The 24,091-nt window shown below is 42.8% G+C and overlaps 1 protein-coding gene and 1 long non-coding RNA gene across 5 annotated transcripts in view; one reads left to right on the forward strand and one right to left on the reverse strand.

The window, feature by feature from the left end:
- The window catches only part of PIP4K2A (phosphatidylinositol-5-phosphate 4-kinase type 2 alpha), a 178,153-nt gene that overhangs the window by 37,588 nt on the left and 116,474 nt on the right, over nucleotides 1-24,091 (reverse strand). For all 4 annotated transcript variants that reach the window (XR_012330417.1, XM_019933394.3, XM_019933393.3 and 1 more), the window contains exons 4-6: nucleotides 20,936-21,088; nucleotides 7,273-7,419; nucleotides 3,128-3,166 (exon numbers count right to left, since the gene is read on the reverse strand). Coding sequence is in view for 3 of the 4 variants with exons in the window: in XM_019933394.3 (XP_019788953.1) it covers nucleotides 3,128-3,166; nucleotides 7,273-7,419; nucleotides 20,936-21,088 (339 nt within the window). In the remaining variant the exon portion in view is untranslated. The remainder of the gene's footprint in view (nucleotides 1-3,127; nucleotides 3,167-7,272; nucleotides 7,420-20,935; nucleotides 21,089-24,091) is intronic.
- Nucleotides 2,777-22,549, forward strand: LOC141278107 (uncharacterized). The gene is made up of 3 exons (XR_012330418.1): nucleotides 2,777-3,103; nucleotides 4,424-4,603; nucleotides 22,299-22,549. It is a non-coding gene; the product is annotated as an uncharacterized lncRNA (long non-coding RNA).

Consider the following 24,091-nt stretch of genomic DNA (forward strand, 5'->3'; position numbering starts at 1 on the left):
TCTTAAGTTTACCAAGGCTTGATTTGTGGCCCAAGATGTGACCTATCCTGGAGAATGTTCCATGTGCCCTTGAGAAGACAGTGTATTCTGTTCTTTTGGATGGAACGTTCTATAGATATCAATTAAGTGCACCTGGTCTAATGTGTCGTTTAAGGCCTGTGTTTCCTTATTGATTTTCTGTCTGGATGATCTGTCCATTGATGAGAGTGGGTGTGCCCCACTATTACTGTGTTACTGTTGATTTCTCCTTTTATGGCTGTTAGCATTTGCCTTTTATATTGAGGTGCTCCTATGTTGGGTGTATATATATTTACAATTGTTATATCTTCTTGGATTGATCCCTTGATCATTATGTAGAGTCCTTCTTTGTCTCTTATAACAGTCTTTAAAGTCTATTTTGTCTGATATGAGTATTGCTACTCCAGCTTTCTTTTGATTTCCATTTACATGAAATACCTTTTTCCATCCCCTCACTTTCAGTCTGTATGTGTCCCTAGATCTGAAGTGCATCTCTTGTAGACAACATATATATGTGTCTTGTTTTTGTATCTATTCAGCCAGTGTATGTCTTGGCTGGAGCATTTAATCCATTTACATTTAAGGTAATTATTGGTATGTATGTTTTGTTTTGTTTTTTTGCGGTACGTGGGCCTCTCACTGTTGTGGCCTCTCCTGTTGCAGAGCACAGGCTCTGGACGCGCAGGCTCAGCGGCCATGGCTCACGGGCCTAGCTGCTCCGCGGCATGTGGGATCCTTCCGGACCGGGGCACGAACCCGTGTCCCCTGCATCGGCAGGCGGACTCGCAACCACTGTGCCACCAGGGAAGCCCAGGTATGTATGTTCTTATTGCCATTTTGTTAATTGTTTTGCATTTGTTTTTGCAGGTCTTTTTTCTTCCCTTCCCCTTTTGTTCACTTCTCTTGTGACTTGATGACTATCTTTAGTGTTGTGTTTGGATTGTTTTTTCTTTTTTGTGTGTGTATCTACTATAGATTTTTGGTTTGTGGTTCCCATGAGGTTTTGATATAGCAGTCAATATATATACAAGATTGTTTTAAGTTGCTGGTCTCTTAATTTCCAATGCATTTCCAATATCCTGCATTTGTACTCTCCTGTTCTCATGATTGCTAGTTTTGACGACATATTTGTGTGTGGATGATCCCCTACCTTTATTTCATGTTTGCCTTTACCAGCGAGCTTTCCCATTCATAATTTTCTTGTTTGTAGTTGTGGCCTTTTATTTTCTGCCTAGAGAAGTTCCTTTAGGATTTGTTGTAAAGCTGGTTTGCTGGTGCTGAATCCTCTTGGCTTTTGCTCGTCTGTGAAGCTTTTGATTTCTCTGTCATATTTGAACGAGAGCCTTGCTGGATACAGTATTCTTGGTTGTAGGTTTTTCCCTTTCATCACTTTAAATATATCATGCCACTCCCTTCTGGCCTGCAGAGTTTCTGCCGAAAAATCAGCTGATAACCTTCTGGGAGTTCCCTTGTATGTTAACAACTGTTGCTTTTCCCTTGATACTTTTAATATTTTTTGTCTTTAATTTTTGGCAGTTTGATTAATATGTCTTGGTGTAGTCCTCCTTGGGTTTATCTTGTACGGGACTCTCCGTGCTTCCTGGACTTGAGTGAGTGTTCATGTTAGGCTCATCCTAGGTGACCTCATTGACACTTCCCTGTCTTTGATCATCCTTCCCGGCAGGTTTCCCAAGCCCCCTTTTCCCGCTGAAGCCCTCTCATGCCTACTGGACATCTCTGTTCTGATGCTGTGCTGACAATTCTAACTACTCTGCCTGCTTCCTTTTTCCATGAGTGGAATCAGCACCTACCCCACTGTCCAAACCAGAAAGTTTGGAGTCACCCTCCCTCCACACACACTCCCTGGCACTGTTCACCTCCCATATTCAATCTCTGAGTTCTGTGGATTCTTCTTCCTAAATCTCTCTATCCTCTTCCACCACCCCAGGTCGGGCCACCATCTATTCTGGGTTATTTCCACAGCCACTCTAGATGGTCCTGCTTACCTGTGTGGCCTCATCCCAGCCTCCAATGAAAGCACTGAGTGCTCCCTCTTTCTCTAGCCAACTGCTGCTCATCCTTCAGGTTTCCAATCACCTCTTCCAGGAAGACCACCAAGCCCGATTTAGGTGCCCTTGCTACGTGTTTCCTATCAAAGCACTTACCACATGATACTGTCATTTCCTATTTAATGTCTGTATCGCTTTGCAGGCCATGTGTGTGTGGTTCATTATTTTAGCCCCTGAAGCTAGGACAGTAACCATAAAGACATTCACAAACTTCTGGATGAATAAGTAAAAGGAGATTTCCAAGTCTGTAAAATTCAAACCCACACTGAGTGATATCATCCTAAATAACTTAATTTAGAAACAAAAACCTTGAGCCCAGCTTTCAAATGGTTTGGTCAAGAAAAGGCACCTCAACATCATGAGGAGTAAGCTGAGAGCACCGGGGCGCCTTTCATGTAAGCAAATCCCCATTTTGGGCAGTAGAGGTTTGCACACGGAAAGCTGCCTCCCAAATTCTTAAACTGATTCCAGTTGAATCTGTTTATAATCCTGCATAATCAACAAAATGTGGTTCAAGTATTACCTAATGTCCAGTGACTCAGAAGAAAGTAAAGAGTCTCCTCGTCCATCCCTAAGTCTTTACACACAAAAAATACGCTAATGAGATCTTAACATTTTATAGTTGGAAAGGAGTTTGAAGCTCATTAAGCCAATATTTTATTGGTGAATTTGAAGCTCAACACTGTCGTTTTACAGGTGAGAAAACTGGGACTCAGGGAGGCAGAGAAACTGACTCAAGGTCACACCTGCCCTGTTAGTCATAAAGCGGGGCTAGGACTCGGGTGCTGGGCTGTACCTGCCAGTTTGGAGCGTGCTGACAGCAGAGGCGGCTGTTTTCTCAAGATCACGTTGATAGGAAATGTTTCACACACACCTCAAACTAATAACTGCTTCACTGTCCAACAGGGCAGCCAACCTGAGGGAGAGAACTGGAGGAGAACGTCCCTCAGGCCCATGAAGAGCTTCTCACTGTAGCGGAGGGGAAATGGCTAGAACCGCATGTCCGCGGGAGTGAGGTGAGAGAGATGCCGGGCACTTACCTTTTCCTTGTCACTTGCTTCCCTAGCCACTGTAGAGCCCTGAAAGAGAAAGAGATAATGAAACCATGCGCACGCGAGGGATCAGCTTCACGTGAAATATGCAAGCACTCCAGGGCAGAGCACGGAAATAAATGAGCACCGACTTTGCTCTGGCCCCTCCCCGAGTGTGCTGCACCCTCTGCAGGGATTTCTGTCCACCTGTCTCCAACCCCTTCCCTGCCGTGTCACCTGTGCTGTCTTCTCCCTGGTTCCTGTCCTCCTGCTGGCAATCAGAAAACCCGACAATCACGTGAACAATGACTTACTAAACGTGGAGTCAAACATCAATCGTCAGAAGTGGTTGGTTTGAGGGGCTTCAAAGTGAAGTGGGCCGTCAGCTGGCCGCAGTGACCACTGGGGCATAGAGGCCTCTTTCCCACGCTGCGTCCTCTAGGTGGGGGCGTGCCCTGGCCCCCGAATGCCCGTCTCCCCCCTGGCTTAGGGTTACTGATGCATGTGCTTCCTCACTTACCATGACTAAGACCCAGTGGGTACTTCCCGGCCCCTTTCACTTTGGAGGTCCCTTCAAACACACGTCTCCTTGCACCGCTTCTGTGTCAGAACCTAGGCTGAGCACAGAGGTATAAAGTAGAAGAAAACACAGTTCTTGGTCGCAGCAATTTCTACTCTACTGCGCTGGTTTTCCAAATGATGCCCTCGGTTCTGTGTTGTCTGAAATGACAGAGTGTTCCTGATGCCGACAGGGGTGCTTTGGGGTAGAGTTCAAGAACAGAAACTGTCCTTTGTTTGTGGAAGATCTTAATGCAAAAGAGAGATTAGGAAACAAATGGCCAGTGAATTCCTAACTTTGTTAATACAACAGTGAGCATTTATCCTTTGTGCTCCGTGGTGACCATCGCAGTGTCTCACCCAGCAACGCCCAGTGTTTGCTGAGGATCACGGCCCGACTGACTGCTCTCCCTCCCCTGCCAGCACTGGATGCCCAGACTATGACTAGGTCACTGGAGCGATCCATTTACCTGACCATGTTTTAAATAGATATTTATTGGCCTGGAATACTTGCATTAGCCAATCATTAAGAGAATGTGTATGTGACTTGGGAAAATTTAAAGTAGCTTCTAGGTTGGCCACTCTTAACATTTTTGCTCTATGACCATCTTGCCTTCAAGCAGCTCAGGCATTAGTCAGGATGTGTGTAACGTGTTCACAGCTGGGGAGACTCCTTGTACTGGGGAAGGGGGCCAAGCCCAGGCCAGGGGGTCCCTGGGGCCACTTCTCCATCTGCCCCATGCTCAGCATTCCCAGGTCTGGTGGATCCGAAAGACCCTGCTGCCAACCCAGGGAAGATGCTCGAAGCTTCTGGGGGATGTGTCGGAGGAGCACAAAGCTGACCCAGCACGTGAAGATGAACCGTGTAACCTGGTCGTGAAGGAGAGCCCTCTGCCTGGCTGAGCCCAGCAGCCGTCACCTGCAAAGGTTTGTTTCTTCCTTTACAGATTCTTGAATTTGGGCCATAGTCTCTTCCTCTGTACACTGACTGCTAACAAAGAATGTTCCCAAATTTAAAGGGGAGGGGGGGCTAAATCCTCAGGTATTAAATACTTGTAATACCTGAGTCTCTGTATCTTTAACCAAGTTTTTTAGTCTCTGTGTGTGTTTTCCCCTCTACGATACAATTTACTCTGCTCCTAATTCTCACTGAAGCTTCGTCTCTATGTAAAAATGCAGAGCATTAGCCTGGAAAAACTCGTCCAAATTTAAATTCATTCAGAATTTAAAAATTAAAACAAAATTAGAAACGTTAAGTCAGTCAAGGCTGAGAGTCTGAGCCATGAAATGATGCCAGATGCCCAGGTTCCCTCACAACGGCAAGTACTGGCAAGAAAAGTTTATAAAAAGGGAGCTGAAATCATGACATCCAAGGTTAAAACTATAACATCCAGTCTATAAGCATAATGTACATGAGGATATACTCAAGCAGGATATGCTCAAGATAGAGGCACTACCTTAAGCGTTTCCGGGGGATAAAAAAGTAGAACCAAAACAACTGCCTTTAAGGGACTTGTCAGTAGAATGGATGAGACAATGAAAATCCATCCACTCCTCCCCACGTGCCTTATGCTGGACGTGACACATACAGATCTCATTAATCCTCACAGCAGCGGAGGTAAGATCACCTCTGTTCTACAGATGAAGAAACTGTGGCTCATAGAGGTTCAGCGTCTTGCACACGGCTAACAAGCAGTAAGAAACCAGGACATGTGGCTTCAGAGGTCAACTGGCTTCTTACATGGGAGAGTCAGGCCAATGAAAAGACCTATAATACTCAGCAGAGTGAGCTGAGTAACACTGCCAAGGGCCTCATGAGGGAGATGCTTCCAAAGAGCCCTGGAGGCTGGGATTTCCACCTGTAAAATAGCTACGACTTGGAGGCAGGACAGAGCAAAGCTGTATTTAGGAAGCTTATATTGTTCATCTGAACTCCAGAGGGTAGGAGATAAGCCTAGAACATTCCCCCTCCCTTAGACTAGCATTTCTCAAAGCATAGTTCAGCACCCAGGGGTCTGCAAAGGCAAAACTATCTTTATAATAATACCGAGACACTATTTGCCTATTTCACCACCTTGATATTTGCACGGATACTGCAAATACAATGGTGGGTAAAGCTGCTGGCAGCTCAGCACAAACCCAGCAGTGGCACCAAATGGTATTAGTGGAGTTCGTCATAAAACATATGAATAGCCTCGAGGAAGCAGTTCACCTAACTCAGTCAATCCATCGTTCCAAATGACCAAAGCATGACGTAGCCAGACCAACGCGTGCAAACAGACTGACGGATTTTAACAAGTTCACCGATGTGATTTCAGATTCCACACTGTAACTCAGCTTTGAGACATTACCACTTGTCAGGTTAAGGTGTGATATCAAAGGAAAACATCCACAAATTTCTGAAAAAGTTATTAAAAACTCCTCCTCTCCTTTTCCAACTACATATTTGTGTAAGGTCTGATTTTCTTCATACACTTCAATCAAATAACTTGGCAACAGGTGGACAGCCAAACCAGACAGGATGTTCTAACTGTCTCACCAAACCTGACATTAGAGAGATTTGCAAAGATATAAAAAACAATGCTACCTGTTCCACTAAACTTTTTGATTTGGAAGGTATTTTTCATAAAGATATGCTAACATGTAATGGTTTTACTATTTTAAATAAGTTTTTTTCAATGTCTCATTTCTAATATTGTAAGTATTAGTAGACATAACCCACATAAGCAGAAGCTTTCTGGGGTCCTCTTTTAAGGGTGTGAAGGAGTCTGAGATAAAAAAAAAATTTGAGATCCACTGATGAAGACCAAAGGTTGGAAAACTTTTTCTGAAAAGGGTCAGAGGGGTAGTGTTTCAGGCTTTGTGGTCCAAAACAGTCTCTATGGTAACCACTCAACTCTGCTGTTACAGTGCAACCACATAACGATACACAAACCACAGGCATTGTGGGATTCCAATAAAACTATTTACAAAAATGGCCATGTTGGCTGTGCCACGGAGGCAGGTCACAGCCTGCCAGCTCCTGACCTGGACGTTGCCTATGTCGGTGATCCCAGAAGTCAGATCCCCTCACTCCACAATCAGAATTTCCAGTGGTCCGCCTCTCACTTGGGGTCTCTGAAACAGCCTGTCTCCAGGTCTGCTCCTCAGCCTATCCCTCACCTCCTTCAGGTCTGCAGTGAAGCGAAACCCTATTCCAAACCGCATCCCTTCCCCATGCTTCCTGTCTTTACTTCTGTCCATGGCACTGATCACTTCCTAGTATACTCCATGATTTACTTACCCCTTTTACTTATTACCATCCGTCTTTACCCACCAGAATGTCAGCTCGTTGAGAGCAGGTTTGGTCTATTTTGTTCATCGAGCTATTCCCAGCACCTAAAGCAGTGCCTGGCCCATAGCTGGTGTTCAATACATACTTGTTGAATAAAATAGACATGGTATCTCTCGTAGGTGCAAGTGGTCCTCGCTTAACACAAAGGAGCGCTCCTGGCAGCTTTGTGCTCTGGGCGCCTCCTAAGTGCTCAGCGTGATCAATTACATACAACGTGGATGACCAAACTTAATGAATACAAGTTAATAAAAATCAGTCTTACCTTTAAGTCATATTTCCTATATACAGATAAACGGTGGCTGAACACATTTCTTGTAACAATCACATATATTTCAACTCCATCAACATTAAGCCGGTACATGCCCAGGAACTGGGGAAGAAGGGTGATCCCATGACATTCCACTATATACTGCATAGGAGAGAAAGAAAAACGGGGGGGGAAATGATCCAGTCAAAAGGTGTTCATTCAGATGTAAAATGTAAGTCTTCTGCTCTGGTGTTTATACAAAGTGATAATGGTTTATTATCCAACTATTAATGTCCTGTTTACAGAAAATGACCATGTTTGTACTGCCTTCAGCAGTACAGGTCTGCATCCACCGTGCACAGATAAAATTCAACTCTATCTCCAGAGATATTTTCTCCCTAACATTCCAAACTAATTTGTAAAGTCAAAACTTGGATATAATGGTGTAGGGTGAGAGGACAAGTGATTGGTCCTTTCTGTAATTCCTTTAAAGTGAAATCACACTCTACCTGGGGCTGCCATCTTCCTCCCTAGAAGCCTTTATGATGATTTCATGAGGTTCAGGCAGCGTGACTTGGCCACTAAGATCAACTCCTTTAACAGTGTTGAAGTCGAGATTAAAAAGGAAATTGTGGCGAAAGCTCAGTGTTAGAAGCTGGGAGAGTTGGGCTCCGGTCCTGGTTTTCCTGTTTCTTATTGAGACTCTAATGTTTAAATTGCCCACTGGTCTCCCAAGGCAAAAGGAATAAAAGCAAAAATAAACAAATGGGACCTAATCAAATATACAAGCTTCTGCACAGCAAACGAAACCATAAACAAAATGAAAAGACATCCTACAGAATGGGAGAATGTATTTGCAAATGAAGCAACCGACAAGGGCTTAATTTCCAAAATATACAAACAACTCATACAACTCAACAACAACAAAAAACCAACAACCCAATCAAAAATTGGTTTTTCGAAAAACACTTCTCCAAAGAAGAAATACAAATGGCCAACAGGCACACGAAAAGACGCTCAGCATCACTGATTATTAGAGAAATGCAAATTAGAACTACAATGAGGTACCGCCTCACACCAGTCAGAATGGCCATCATTCACAAGTCTACAAATAACAAATGCTGGAGGGGGTGTGGAGAAAAGGGAACCCTCCTACACTGTTGGTGGGAATGTAAATTGGTGCAGCCACTATGGAAAATAGTATGAAGGTTCCTCAAAAAACTAAAAACAGAGTTGCCATATGATCCAGCAATCCCACTCCTGGGCATATCCTGAGAGAAAATGATAATTTGAAAAGATACATGCACCCCTCTGTTCATAGCAGCACTAGTTACAATAGCCAAGACATGTAAACAAACGAAATGTCCATCCTCAGAGGAATGGATAAAGAAGATGTGGTATATATATACAATGGAATATTACTCAGCCATCAAAAAGAATTAAATAATACCATTTGCAGCAACATGGATGGACCTAGAGATTATCATACTAAGCGAAGTAAACGAGAAAGACAAATGCCATATATCACTTATATATGGAATCTAAAATACGATACAGATCAGCATAGCTATGAAACAAAAACAGACTCACAACTATAGAGAACAGACTTGTGGTTGCCAAGGGGGAGGGAGGATAGGAATGGGAATTTGATTTTAGCAGAGGAAAACTATTATATATAGGATGGATAAACAACATTATACTGTATAGCACAGGGAACTATATTCAATATTCTGTGACAAACCATAGTGGAAAAGAATATGAAAAGAATATATATATGTATAACTGAGTCACTTTGCTGTACAGCAGAAATTAATACATTATAAATTAACTATACTTCAATAAAATTAAAAAAAATAATTTATGAAAAAATATTCTTCTTTTTTTGGATACATTAAAATGAATACTTTGTATATTTACAAGTGACATTGAATAAAAAATTCATGTCAGTGAAGAAATAAATAAACTGCCCACCAGAGCAGCGGTGTGAAAAAGGGCTTGCCCCCGCTCTACAGACAGACGGACACACTCTGGCCCCATGTTGGATTCATCAAATCCACTGAACAAGTCCCAGAACTGACACCATTTCCAAGGAGAGTTGCAAAAACACAACATGCGTTTATCAGTCTTGAATGACGATACTCTAAAAGGCCACAAGATGGAGACACTTCTCCTCAAAAGACCATCCTTACAAACTGGGTCCCATTGCACTTTCCAAAGGAAAGTTAGGTTTTCCTTTCTTTAAAATGAAGGGGAAAGAAGATTTCAAAAAAGCTCTTTTATTCCCATGACATGTGTGTGAACTCTCTCGGATAACTGAACAGCATGAATAACATGATTCCAAAATTGTAAAAATGGTACCTGTTGTGCCTATTTACAGAGATGTGTCTGGAAGAATGGTCACTATGGTAATGGTGAAATTTAGGGTAACTGCTTTCTTCCTTTTTAAAAAAAAAAAAAAACTATTCTGCTCGAAGTTTTCTGTTGTACAGTGAACATTTTATAAAAATAAGAAAGTAATCAGAATGCCCTTTCAAACTTTTTAGTGGTAAACACTGTAATAATCAACTCTGATAATATTAAACCAACTTAAGATTTTTTTTTAAAAAGCCTTTAGTTTTTATCATTAAAGAATAGATGAACAGCATCAGTATAGGAGTTTGATTTTTGCCACCCAGAGTTTTGGAAGACTTTAAAGATGCTCCTGCCCTTAAAAAAAAATCGTACTGACCATAACTGAGCTACATATTTTAGTTGGATGGATTTTTCTGAGTTTCACCCACAACCTGCTCTTAATGCAAAGTCTGATCAGAGGAACATTTTCTATTTCTCGCCTTTCAGAGAACAGTAAATTAACTTGATTTTCGCTAATACAAAATAGGTGGTAAAGAGCTCTTGGCTGAAATGAAGATTTCTCACATCTGATGTAAAGCAACAACAGAGAGTGGTTGTCTGGTACCTCTGAAGAGAGATGGTTGGATGGGCCTTTTAAACACATGGAGGCACACAGGTTTGTTTGGCTGTTCAAGTCCCCTGCCTTTGTGCCATTCTGCTCAGTTATTCTCATCATGGTCTATCTTTTAAAAGTCCTGCTGGTAGAAGATAACTCTTAGATCAAAATCTTGGTACAGTCACAGAGCACCCGGAACACAGCAGATACTGACCACTAACCATATTGATGAATATATTAAAGAAACCTGACTACAGGAAATCACCGACAAGCTGGTTTTTTCCCCCAGGGGAAAACACACACACACAGATTACATTCTACAACTCCTCTATCTTTAAGATTACATAAGTTACTCCATGTTAAAAAACAACAGATCAAATTTGATCCACTTCATCCAGCAAGTTCCTATGTGCACTTGTTCTCAAAGGCAAGGCTCACCTATGAGGCTCTCTGATGAACACCTTGAAAAATAGAGAGTTAATAAACTTAAAACTCCTGAGTTTATAAATATGTACAAAACCACAACCACAGAAAGCCTCTCACGTTAGAGTTCAGTATTGACAAGCAGCAGTTGGTAGCAAAGGTTTAGAAAGCATTTATGCGTCAAAACTTTGCAGAAGAGGAACTTCTCCCTGTGAATTGAATTTCTGGGTGGGCGCACCGGGAAGACGCTGCTTCACGTCAGTGGAGGAAGGTCTCACTGGGTCTGTGAGCACCTGGGCTGGGGCACCACTGCACACGGAGTCACTGCGTGTGGGAGTTGACACAAACAGGCCCAGATACGATTCCCCTCAGATTCTTCACCAGCTGACCCAGGAAATGCTGTGCACACACCCCCTACATCAGTGGGCACATCTATGAGGGTTCCCCCACCCCACAAACTACTGGACGTTATCCCACATCTAGGGAGACTGTAAACTCATGGCCACATCACGCTGCTCGAGCCTTCCTGATCCAGCTCCACATTCACTAGCTGTGTGACCTTGGGGAATTATTCAACCTCTCTGTGTCTCTGCATTTGGAGATGAGGCATAAGATTAGTAGTTAGAGCATAGGGGTTTTGTGAAGGGTGTGAAGATCAGGGAAACAGCACTGCAAGGATGGCGGTGATTCAAGCGGGAGCCGGATGAAACCAGGACCCTGGGGCGAGGAGTGGGAAAGGAAGTAGGGAAGGAAAGGGTGAGGGAGGCAAGCTCGCACCTGATGTGCTCCTCAAATGCTCCCTGAGAAATGGATTCTGTTTAAATGCAGGATGGGAACTCCCAATTTCAGGGCATCTCCACAGAACAGACTTACCAAAAATGAATAATGTTGCATGTGTGTGTATTTATTTATAAAGTGAGGCGATATTTTTGTAAATGTAAAACACTAAAAAATTATATTTCTCACTCATATTGCTTTTAGGATCAGAACTCTAAGCACTTCCCCTTCAAAAACTTAACCACTGACAAATTAACAAAACAACCTGTAAATAAATGCTTCAAAAATTATTTTAAAAGGGTGTATTGGTAGCACTACAGTATCATGATCAGGTTTTTGGCACGAGCAACCTTTTTTTAATAGTTACAGCCTCAGCATCTATTAATTTCTTTTTAACATTGTTGATTTGATTGCAAGACAATCTAAGGATGAATCTTTGCTTCATCCTTTTTAAACGCTTAATTTCGAATTCTTGTAATTACAAGAATGGAGAAATAGCGACTTAATCCCGAGGGTCACTCTTTAAAAACGGTGTAGCGGAGTTCCCTGGCGGTCCAGTGGTCGGGACTCGGTGCTCCCACTGCCAGGGCGCAGGTTCAGTCCCTGGTCGGGGAACCAAGATCCCCCAAGCAGCTCAGCGTGGCCAAAAAATAAACAAATAAAATAAATGAAATAAAATAAATGAAATGAAATAAAATAAAAAATAAAATAAAAATAAGTGTAGGTATTTCTTTCACTTTCAACCACTGTTCTGATGTGGCTACAAGGCAATCCTGCCTAACTGGCAAAGGACATAACGCAGATGTTCCTTGTCTGCCATGTTAAAATCTCAATTTACAGACTCAACAGGTGCAGTGCCCTAGTGCCACCCAGTAGACTCTTCCCTAGAGGTCAGATGAGTCTGTGGACTTCTGCCCTGTGCCACTCTGAGGTCCCAAGGGAGATAAGAGGTCACAAGTGGACCAAACACTTGGCAAAGCTGGTCATCCACGTGTGGCTCAGGAATTAGGAGCGCACATCTGCCAGAGGGCTGACTGTTCTGAGGGCCCCAGCTGTGTACGTACAAGCCTGCAGAGCCTTCCTCTCAGTGGCTCCTTAGATCCGCTCCTTTCCCAGAGGCCTTCCCATCTGTGGCCCAAAGCTGGCCTGTTATTTCCACCCCTCCAGGCTCTCTAGGTCACCTTCTCTCACGTCAAACAGGGAAAGTCTTGTCTGGCACATGAACTGGCAGCTTTCAGATGCTTGCGATTCAGTGATGACACTGAGCTTCCATCTGAATAAGGCATGGAACAGTTAGTCCCAAATTTTTAAAAGTGACCTTGATGGTCATCAATTCTTCTTACACTTACTATATGGAGCTAAAACCATCACAAGTATTCTTGGGATCAGCGTCCATATTCTCAGTGTTAAACTCACGGCATTACCTACATTTGCATTTTTAAAATATTGTTTTTTATTAAGTATTTTTCAATTTTGCATTTTCATAGCTGGATGCCTCGTGTCACTTTGCGTTGTCATTTATCCTGCGGTGGCTTCTGTTTTTTCCAAGAGCGCTTCTCAGACACTTGTATTTGCTGGCAATGTTCATCTGTAACCAATAACAGTTTTTACTTTTTTCTGTCTTCTTTTAAAAAATATCTTCTTGTACGAAAACTCCATGGTGTCACCAGTAAAGGCAAATTTTATCTCTTCATTAGTCTCCCTTAGAGCTTTTTCCTATATAACAGCTTGTCAGAACTGTAATGTAATGACAAATTGACGTGGTGAAATAGGAATTTTAAAAACATAAAATGCAACAGCCACAAGATCTCGGTTTCCTTTGCTCTTGGGTGCTCAGCAAGAATAACAAGTATTATGAATCCCCGATTTGTTGCTTCTTCTCATGCAAAATGAAATGCCATTAAAAGACTCACAGCTGACTGAAGGTTTCAGCAGAGAGGATTCTAAGTGATGTACTGGAACGGATAAATATTTATATCTCCGCATGATAGTGTGAACCTGAGCTCCAGCTCTTGGAAATTGCTGTTATTATCATGTTTCACTCATTTTTTTTAGAGGCTTGAAGTGACAATTTAATATAGCATCAAATTAATACTTCAATGTAAAGTCTTGCTTCAGTTAATGTTTTTGAAAGGTTAAATTATCTGTAATCCTTATTGTGCCTCTGCCTATGTTTACAGATCGCTCCAACAACATTCTTTCCATAACGGTGGGCGGGGGAGAGAAAGAAAGAAAAAGGGAAAGAAGGAAGGAGGGAAGGAGAGAAAAAGGAAAGAGGAAAAAAAGGAAGGAAGGAAGGAAGGAAGAAAAGAAAGAAGCCAGCCTGAAATTAAGGATTGGTTTGCTTTAAAAGGACCAAATAAATAAATAATCCAAACATTCCTTGAATATTTTGAATTATCCTTCAAAATTCCTTGAATTTTGGGATAATGGTCCATGTCAGTTAATATGATATCTTTTGGTTTCAAATAGTTTTAAGTCATAAAAGAATGTACGGATGACTCCATTTAAGCTAATGTAAGTATAAAATTTTACTACTTTTCTTAAACTTAATAAAAAGCAGGCTTAAAAGGAATAAACATTCCTCTGCAGTATTTACAAACATTCTTAGTACTGAGATACTGCAGAATATACCTGAATGCAAACATTGGTGACCCTAACTCTGTTTGTTATGCTGTTCTAGAGACCCATACATAACATCATCATTAAAGATGAAATGGCTTTGTAAAAAACACCTTATCAGGGATTCCCTGGTGGTCCAGTGGTTAGGACTCTGAGCTTTCACTGCCAAGGGCCCAGATTCAACCCCCGGTTGGGGAACTAAGGTCCCACAAGCCGTGCAGTGTGGCCAAAAAAAACCAGAACAAAAAAAAACTCACCTTACCATAAGTATAGATGGAGTTTACTCAGTGGTTACAACTGAAATGCAGATGGACTGCCCCAAGCATCCCGGTGTTACGCGCTCTGGGAGGCCTGGCTGCCCAGCTCTGGACTGCAGTCAGCAGCCTTTGGTTGGCAGCTCCTTCTGGGCCTGCCTTCCTGTCCCTTTGGCCCAACATGGTAGCATCTGGGTGGAGGACCCCAAAGGGCCCCACCAGGTTGGCTGGCAGCCTGCCCCTCCCCCTCTGTCCAGTCTTCCTCCTTTCCTCCTCCCTCACTGGCTTCCATCCCTAATCAGTATCCTGACTCCACATGCTGTAGGCCTTCTGCTCAGGCCAGTCACTCCTGAGCAGCAGACGCAAGAGGCAACAGATTCAGGACCTCCAGGAATGGCAGAGCTTAGGACTACCGGAAATAGAACTTGAAGAGTTATGCATAGAGCATTTGAAGAAATAAAAGGATGCAAGTTCAGAAATGAGCATATATAATAAAAAACGATCAGGAGTGCACTGGTGGATTTTTTTAAATGGAACTTCTAGAAGGAAAAATATGATCGTTGAAAAAAAAAAACCATTGGACGGGGAGGCAACAGATTAGAACAGCTGAATAGAGAATTAGGAGTGGGTGACACAGCTGAGAAATTTATCCCAAACGGAGCAGAGATGTTTGGAGACGGAAAACGGGAAAGGAAAGTGAAGCGCCGTGGAGGCTGGAATGAAAATGTCAAATCCGTAGATGCTGGAGAGAGGCGGGGAGACAGGCGGTGTGTGAAGAAAAAAGAACAACGGGAATTCCAGAAACTGGAGATAACGTGCTGCAGGAAACACGTGCTGCTGAGTGGGCTGCGCAGCTGGAAACCTGGGGAACGACGGCTGGGACGCTGGGAACAGACGGTGACGCCCCCACCTGCAAAGTGTCTGCAGAGTGGAACTGGAAGGGGTGCTCAGGGACCCTGGCGGTGGCAGCGCCTTCCAGACTTTACTAAGAGAGAAGCAAGAAAAGTATGTGCAACTTCTGAAGGCACAGAGGCTCTGCTGGGAGTTGCCTTGAATCTCATAGCTCCAGGTGCTTATAGGGCTTCACACTTTAATGTGCTTTTCACATTTCCACTGGCCTCTCCTCCAAAGAGAACAGAAAAGCCAAAGAGCAGACTCAGAACGTTTCTCCTGCTCTGGAAAGCTGGTCCTGTGCTGCCACTTACAGGGGCTTCGTCAGCATCACCCGGGAGCACGTGAAGAACACAGCACCTCAGGTCCACCCACAATCTACTGAGTTGGAATGTAAATTTTTTACAAGATGCGCGGGGGTTCCGTCTATGATCGGCAGTTTGGGAAGCGCTGAAGGAGTGTGTAACTTCTTCTCTTTGGGCAGCACGCCCTCAATTTTTAAATTTTAATTTTTGGCTTTTAAGGGACCTATTTTCTCGGTTTCTCTCTGTTCGTGGCCAATGTGACTGTCCTTCGTGGGAGGATAAAAAGATGTACTCCAAGGAGGTTCCAAAAAAGTCAGGCATTCACCCCCCAATCCTTTACTGAAACTTGAGGTACTAGCCAGCTTTTTCAACAAGGATTTCAGATTTTTAGGTGTAACTTCTAGATTTGGTTCCAGTTACTGTCTCCCAAATAACAAAGGATAAGGAAGGATTTTTAGGTTACTTTATCAATTCTGTCAACTCAGTCACTTTGAAATAAAAAACAAATAAATTTAAACACTACATTTCAAAAACATAAAAGATATTCCTAACACTATTTTCATAAGGCATTTCTTGATCATCTGCATTGGAACTTGTTCCCTCCGCTAAAATTTCTAAAATTTTATTGACGTTGACTCTTAATTAAAGCCGAAGCCACACGATACCAAAACTCCCAATGAATTCAGGTCAAAAAAGAAAAATCAGTCAATTTCGAAGAAATAAGACATTCAAGAAGGTTCTTGACCATTTTTTCCTTTCTGAATGCTCTTCAGCATTGCTCAGCTAATCAGGTGATAATCGTCATTTATTATATTTTAAAATTTTTATTGGAGTATAGCTGCTTTACAATGTTGTGTTAGTTTCTGCTGCACAGCAAAGTAAATCAGCTGTACATATACATATATCCCCTCTTCTTTGGCTAATCGTAATTTGTAAGACCTGAGTTTGTCCTAACCTAACAGAAATTTGAAGAAAAGGATATTTACACAAAAGCACTAAGTTATTTTCCCAACCATAAAAAAAGAGAAAAAGGAAAAGAGACATAAAAGTTTGCTCTGCTTAATATAAATTTTCCATTCGTCTGAAAGATGATGCTATGCTTTCTTAGCGAACAGTGGAAATTAGGGTAGGATTTGGGCAGCAAATAAGGACTAAGGCAAGATGCTGGAGCTTGGAAAAAAAAAAATCTAACTCCTCATGGTTTGAATCTTCAGATTTTTCTGCATCTGTGCCACACTCTACCAGAAACCAGGCCCCCTAGTGGATTCAAAGAGCAAATGATTTCAACACTGGGACTACGGCAACTAAGTATGTGCAAGAAAGGTATTTAATGATCTTATTCGATCATTTACATAGCACTTATCATATACCAGGCACTATTCTGAGCAGGTTATATAATAAATATCAATTCACCTGATTAGTACAACACTGGATGAAGGAGGTACTATTATCCAAATTGTATAGACAGAGAAGCGGATTCAGAGAGGATGGGAAACTTGGCCAAGGTCACACAGCAGGTCGGGAGCAAAGCAGTCAGCTGCTGAGTGTGTGCCCTGAAAACCACCTGTCACACAGCACTGCTGGTGAGGTTGGCTCATCAGAAAATTAACCCTAAGAGGAATTTATTTAAATATCTAGCAATGTTCTACTTCTCCAGAGGCTGGCCTCGGGGTAATTTTAACCTTCCAGAATACAGCTGCACCTCCGGATATATCTTACTAAAACAATAAAACAATGAAAGAAAAGAAAAAAGAGACGTCAAGCGCCATGGAGTAACCAAAGCTGTCAGAAAGCCCATCCAATTTATTCCACAGGAGCCGCCCTCTCTGAGAGCCTGTCCATCTACTGATCTGGGATCTGAACACGCCTACTGACCTGTCCAGATGGGGGGGGGGGGGGTTTCAGAAGCAAAGGCACATTCGAAGGTAAAAGCAACAAAAAGCAAGAAGAAATAAATGAACTGACAGTCCCCACACCGAAGCAGGAGACAGAAAAATTTTGACTAGACATAAATCCTAAAAGTAGTCTAGGCCACCTTACATCCTCTCTGGAATTAGGTCAAGAGTAAATACACGGCACAGGGAAAACAGTCAATAGTATTATAATAGCTTTGTGTGGTGCATAATCTATAAAAATATCGCAGCACTATGCTGTACACCTGAAACCAGTATAATATTGTAAGTCAATTATACTTCAAGAAGAAAGAGGGTAAATACATGCACAAACGAATGAAAGGGTGAACGAAATGCAGATGGGGAAACTGAGGTTCAGAGATCGCTTAAGTAACCAGTTTGTGACAAACTATGACTTAGGTCTCCTGACCTTCAATGTAGCGTCCTTTAAATAAATCATATTAACAATGGTGACTCTCAATCACTAAGACCCTTTACCTCTGTTTATTTAAAACTTGTTTTCTTCCAGCTTTATTGAATATGATTGACACACAGCACTGTACAAAGTTTAAGGTGTACCACATAATGATTTGATTTCCCACATACGTCATGAGATGATGATCACAGTAAGTTTAGTGAACATCCAGCATCTCACAGAGACACAATAGCAAAGAAATAGGAAAAACGTATTTTCCTTGTGACGAGAACTGTTAGGATTTCCTCTCTTAACAGCCTGCATATGTAACACACAGCAGCGTTAATATTTATCATGTTGTACATGGCATTCTAAGTACTTATAACTAGAAGCTTTTACCTTTTGACTACCTTCATCCAATTCCCCCACCTCTGGTAACCACAAATCCGATCCCTTTTTCTATGGCTTTATTTGTTTTTCAAGAATAATTGACCTACAACACTCTGTTTTAAGGTTAACACTAAGACCCTTTATATTTAAAATACTTTTTATAAGAAGCAAAACACAGATGCTGAAGAAATGAACTTTTTCTGGATAAAGAATATACCAAGAAAATAATCATTCTGTAGCAGTGAAATGAAATATTTAGTACTGTGACAGCCCCTGGAGCATGTTAATATTTTGCTCCCCAATGTATTTTATGTAATAATGATGATATGTCAAATCTGCATGTTTGTTACAGTAACTACCCCAGAGGAGACGTTTCAAACTGTAATTTCTGTAGAGTCAAAAAATTCTGAACTCAAAGATGTCATCAAGAAGTTGATATTTGAATTGCATGTCACACTGTATTAGAATAGTATCATAGTCACTTATCAGAATAATATGTTTTCATCGGTCACTGAAGTATCACATTGCTTTAAGAGTTCTGAGACAATTTAAAGAAAGCAGAAAAAGAATGCATCAGCGCGACCTTAAGTTCCAGAGAGGAGTGAATGGCTGAAGCTGCGTCCTAGAATTCCATTTATTCAGAAGCCAACGCCTGAGCATTTTTACCCTCATAGGTACTAACCCAGCGCTTCAAAATTTCCTTCACAATCGGCAACAGCATAAGTGCTGTAGGACAGATTTCAAAAGGAATAGATGTTATAAAAGAGTGATTAGATGTTTAATGGATTTAGAGGCTGAACAGTGTTTTTGAGAAAAACAAATGAGGGGCAGTCCCAAGTTTCCAGGAACAGAAGGTAGCCTCAAGATGTTCACAGACCTCACTGCAAGCAAAATGCAGTTGATCAAGCTCGGTGCTTTGTGTCCACCTAGAGGGGTGGGATAGGGAGGGCGGGAGACACAAGAGGGAGGAGATATGGGGATACATGTGTATGTAGAGCTGATTCACTTTGTTATATAGCAGAAACGAACACACCATTGTAAAACAATTATACTCAATAAAGATGTTAAAAAAAATAAAAATTTTTTAAAAATGCAGTTGTTCATATTTGAGAAGAATAAGCAACTGCCAAGAAATAATTCCTGGGGCTTCCCTGGTGGCGCAGTGGTTAAGAATCCGCCTGCCAACTCCGGGGACACGGGTTCGAGCCCTGGTCCGGGAAGATCTCCCATGTCAACAGAGCAACAACTACTGAGCCTGTGCTCTAGAGCCTGCGAGCCTGCGAGCCACAACTACTGAGCCCGCGTGCCACAACTACTGAAGCCCGCGTGCCTGGAGCCCGTGCTCCGCAACAAGAGGAGCCACCGCAATGAGAAGCCTGCGCACCGCAACGAAGAGTAGCCCCCGCTCGCCGCAACTAGAGAAAGCCTGCATGCAGTAACGAAGACCCAACGCAGCCAAAAAATAAGGAAAGAAATAAATAAGTAAATTTATTAAAAAAAAAGAAATAATTCCTGATGTTACAGCAGAAAGCGTGACAGTAAAGGAAGGAAGCTGACTTTTACAGGCACCTCAGAGCCTACAAATCCAACCAAGCAGTACCTTTGAAGGAGTCACTTTGAGAGGCTGGTACTTGATGTGATGGTTTAAACACCTGAGAAGCCCCTGGTTAACAGCAACAGCGTGTGTGTATGTGTGTGTGTGTTTCAGTGTGTGGTTTAAACGCCAGTTCTCAAGGTGGCTGCTGCGATATTTCCATCAATGGTCATATTCATGCCATGAGACTACACTTTCTCAAGGTGACACTGTTGTTACTGGCCACTGGGGTAGGACTTGACGACTGCTATGACCACCACCACGTGTGGAGAGCCTGGCGTGTGGCAGACGCTGTGCTGAGTACCTGCCCTACAATCGTCAGGGCTCCGGAGTCAGCTGATGTTTCCATCTCCACCGTATAAATCAAGAAGCTGAGGCTTTACAGTCTGGAAGTCACGTGGCTATGAGTGAGTGACAGGGCTGAGATCTGCACCCAGGACTGTCTGACGTGGGACTTCACGCTGTTACTACTTCACAGTACGGCCTCATACAGCTCTAGCTGGGGGCTGGGATCGTGTGCTCTTCCAGGCCCTTGTGCTGGAACGTACTGAGGAAGGGAGTCGGGGAGGGGGGATTGGGGGGTGGGAAAGAAACAGAAAGAGATGGCTGTTCCCAAGGGTAGTTTCACTTTATGCCCAGGTGATGATGAGGGGATAACGCTGACGTGAAATGGAGGTGGTGAGTAGACAAACACTTTCTAAAATCAGAAACTTCTCTGGGCAGGAGATTGTGAGTGGTGGGGGTGGGGGTGGGCCTTTCTGGGGCCAGGACAGGAAGAGACCAGTGCAAGCAGGAGAGGATCTGCAGGTGTAAATGGATAAATACTCAGAGGTCAGCACCTCACTTCCAGCACGTGCAAAAGCACTTCCGAAATGTTGCCAAACCTTAAGCAGAGTGATTTTAAAATCAGAGTGGTAATCATCACAACTATTGTACAGAAGGGTATTTAGATTAAACGTGTTACGTCTATTAACCACCGATCTATTCATTCCTAAATGTTAACTGTCGGTAATCCGGCCACAGTAATTTTTAAAAACACAGCTAGAGGGAATTTTTCTGTCAAATGTGTTCTAGTCATGTCCTAACTATATATTTAAATCTTTGGCCTTGATGATAATTTGTCACAAATGTCAACCTTCTCAGAGTTTCACATAAAGATAAACATTACCTGGTGGTATTTCTTTAGGATGTTGTGCATTTCAGCCACATCTTCACTCGTGATGGTCTTGATGATGTACCTCTTGTCGTAGGACGTGTGGAACCGGGCTCCGCTGCGGGCTTGGGAGTCGTTGGGAAGGGGTGCACTCCTGGTCAGGGAATTCTTCCCGTGGGATGACAGGGGAGGAGGGAAGAAAACCGGTTAAAGACTAATTTCCAGGTTATTTGTTGTCACCACAAGTTTTCAAAAACATCTGTGTTTGGAAGAAGTTGCTAAGTAGGAGGACAACATCTTCTATTCATTGTACCTCAAATGGCAGAAATGAAAACAGCGATTCTAATGTCTAGAATTATAATCAAAGTTACTTTGTTCACCTTGTTCTTCTGAGTTGGACAAGAGCTGAGATTTCCCTCTCAATAAAATTAGGTTCCAGCCATGAAAGGACATGTTACTTTCCCTGAGTGTTTCCTTGTATGACAGGTATTCTGCCAAGCGTTATACACAGAGGACTTCTCCCAACTCTGATAACATTCCCATGAAATGGTTACTAGTGATATCACCGTCGTTGTACAGACGAGGAGATGGGGATCAGAGAGGTATAATCGTTGGGAGAAAGTCACACAGCTAGTAAGGGGAAGAGCCAGAATGCCATCTGCAGTGTGGCTGGCTCGGAACCCAAGTTCTCAACTAGTCAACTACTCAAGTAGTAAACAACTTAATTACTAAACTCTGTGGCCCATGGCTGCCCTGGGAGGGCCTGGCCTGGGCAGGTGTGCTCTAACCCAGCTCCAGAAGTTTCTGACCTGGCCCATCCTCCACCCCACTTCAGCCATTTTTGAGGATGATTCATCTCCTGGAGAGGATGGGGCAGGGCTCTGAGTGGGCGCTCTTCTGCAATCACTTCACTCCAGGATCTAGCATTCCATTCCATACTCACTGTCACTCCTGCTGTCTCCCCTGCTCTCACCTGTGACTCCCCTGTTTGAATCTGTTTTCCCAGAGCCTCCAGGAAGTCTGTCCCGCTTTCCCCCAACCGTCTTACACTGGTCACCAGGCTAGTGGATCAGCAAACCCCCAGCATCTGAGGAAGCCTGGTCTTCGCCTCTGCTAACTGTGCCCTTCAGAACCGACCTCCATTCCCTGCCCAGCCCCACTGGACGGCGTATGAGGGATTCTCAGGGAAAGACAGTCCCACTTCACCTTCCTCTCCCAAAGTGGGCATTTGAAAGCCCCAATGAACCAAAGTCTGTCTAGTTAGGGGGACACAGATATCTTTAGAGAGGCAGGTGGTATCACTGCATCATGACTGTCAGTGAGAGTTCCCCATCAGTCTAGAATGTTCAAGCCTCCTTAACCTTTCCTTCTTTCCCAGGTGAAATCCACCAGGACTGAGCCGTATGAGGTCTTAATGACACTGCGGTGGTGCAGCAACTTGTGGAGGGCCTCCTCGGGCTGAGGGAAGTGAGCGCATTCTCATCTCCAGGACCAGCCCTGGCACCTCGGCTGCTGTCTTTACATCCTGAGACAGCACATCCTGATCTGAATGTAGCCGGGCACAACTGCCAAGTGCAGAGCCACTCCTGCCAATTAACTGAATTTGCTTTCCTTAGCTTATCAGAAAACCTGAGAAGGGGGCGGGAAGGGGGCGGGAAATCAGTGTAACTCCCAATGATTTTAAAAAGCAGGAACTGGCCATGTTAAATGATGAAGACAGCTGAAACTCATCAGATAGGCTGCGAAGGAGGAAAAGGATTTTCAGGATGAAAATGGCTATAACAACAAGAGTCTGATTCTTACTTATATTGATTTTTTCCCTCAAACATAAAACTCCTCCTTTATACCACTTCCTACTAAGAACAAAGGGGAAGAAAGTCAAAGTGAATGCCCTCTTCGGGGGTTTTAAACACTGGCCAAAAAAAGCAATCATTGCTCTTGGCTTAAGGGTCTTTTTCCTCCCAAACATTAATTTGTAAAAGGTTATTCCAAATAAAACAAGAACACTAGGAACTGTAAGATTACAAATTACTTTCAGGGATAAAACTCAAAGCAGGAACAATCAACTTAATGAAAGACAGGCGGACCAGGTTATAAACTCTGTAAAACTGACAACACATGTAAAATAACTTTTTGGGGGGAGGGGGGAATAGTAAAGGATAATTATATTTAGCAAAGGACAGAATTACAGCAGCATCAGTTTCATAGCCTGTTTTCTTAGGCGTACTGGATATGAAAATGTAACATTCTATTACGGACCAGTGGGAAAGAACAGAATTGAAAGCTGCAGAGTCAGTGATTCTCAGACTCTAATGAGCAACGGAGTCACCTGGGGATCACGTGACAATGCAGCGTCTGACCTGGCAGGTTTGGGATGGGGCGTCTGAAGCAGCAGAAGACGCCGATACAGCTGCAGCGGGTCTGCAGACCACACGTGAGAACCAAGAGTCTACTGAATCGTGGCTACGAGGGGATTTGTCTGGTGCAGAGTGTGGAGAGTCTAGTGTATTAAGTGTGTTATAATTACAAACGTACCTGCCTGAATGCCTGTCCCATTATAGTCTGTCCAACTCTGGTTTCATTAAAATGTGAAACTTTACAGTGAAGAATGATAGTTCATTGCATTCACTGCATTAATTCATTAATGAAATGTTTAATAATACTACATTCAAAGCAACGTATGGATTGACAAACTAAAGGGCTAGAAAGGCAGAGTCAAAAATGTACAAACTCCTTAGCACAGATGCTATCTCCTTCCAAATTCTTTGCCTTTCCCTTCAGTTTCAGACATTGATAATTATTTATTACAGATTTTGTATAAGGCCATAGGCCCTCCCATAATGGCCTGGCATATAAAACTTTACAAATTCTCATCTTGATTCTGCCTTAACTCAATTTTTCAATAATCACGTAAGTAGTCCCAACCCACAATATCTACTTCCAATGTGTGGAGGAATTTTTTTAAGGCTCATTGTTTTCCAATAACCAGTGAAATTAGGAACAATCACACTGTGTCAAAATTCAGAATGTACCTTTTATAATCACTATGAATATAAAAATATACGAATCAGATTTAAAGAAAGCCTTAGACAAACAGACGATCAGAAGAGTGAATGCGATTTTACACACAATGTGTGATCCTTGGAATGACTCTAAGGCCTGGAAAAATCC

The sequence above is a fragment of the Tursiops truncatus genome, chromosome 2 (assembly GCF_011762595.2).
Source record: "Tursiops truncatus isolate mTurTru1 chromosome 2, mTurTru1.mat.Y, whole genome shotgun sequence".
In the NCBI taxonomy this organism is placed as follows: Eukaryota; Metazoa; Chordata; class Mammalia; order Artiodactyla; family Delphinidae; genus Tursiops; species Tursiops truncatus.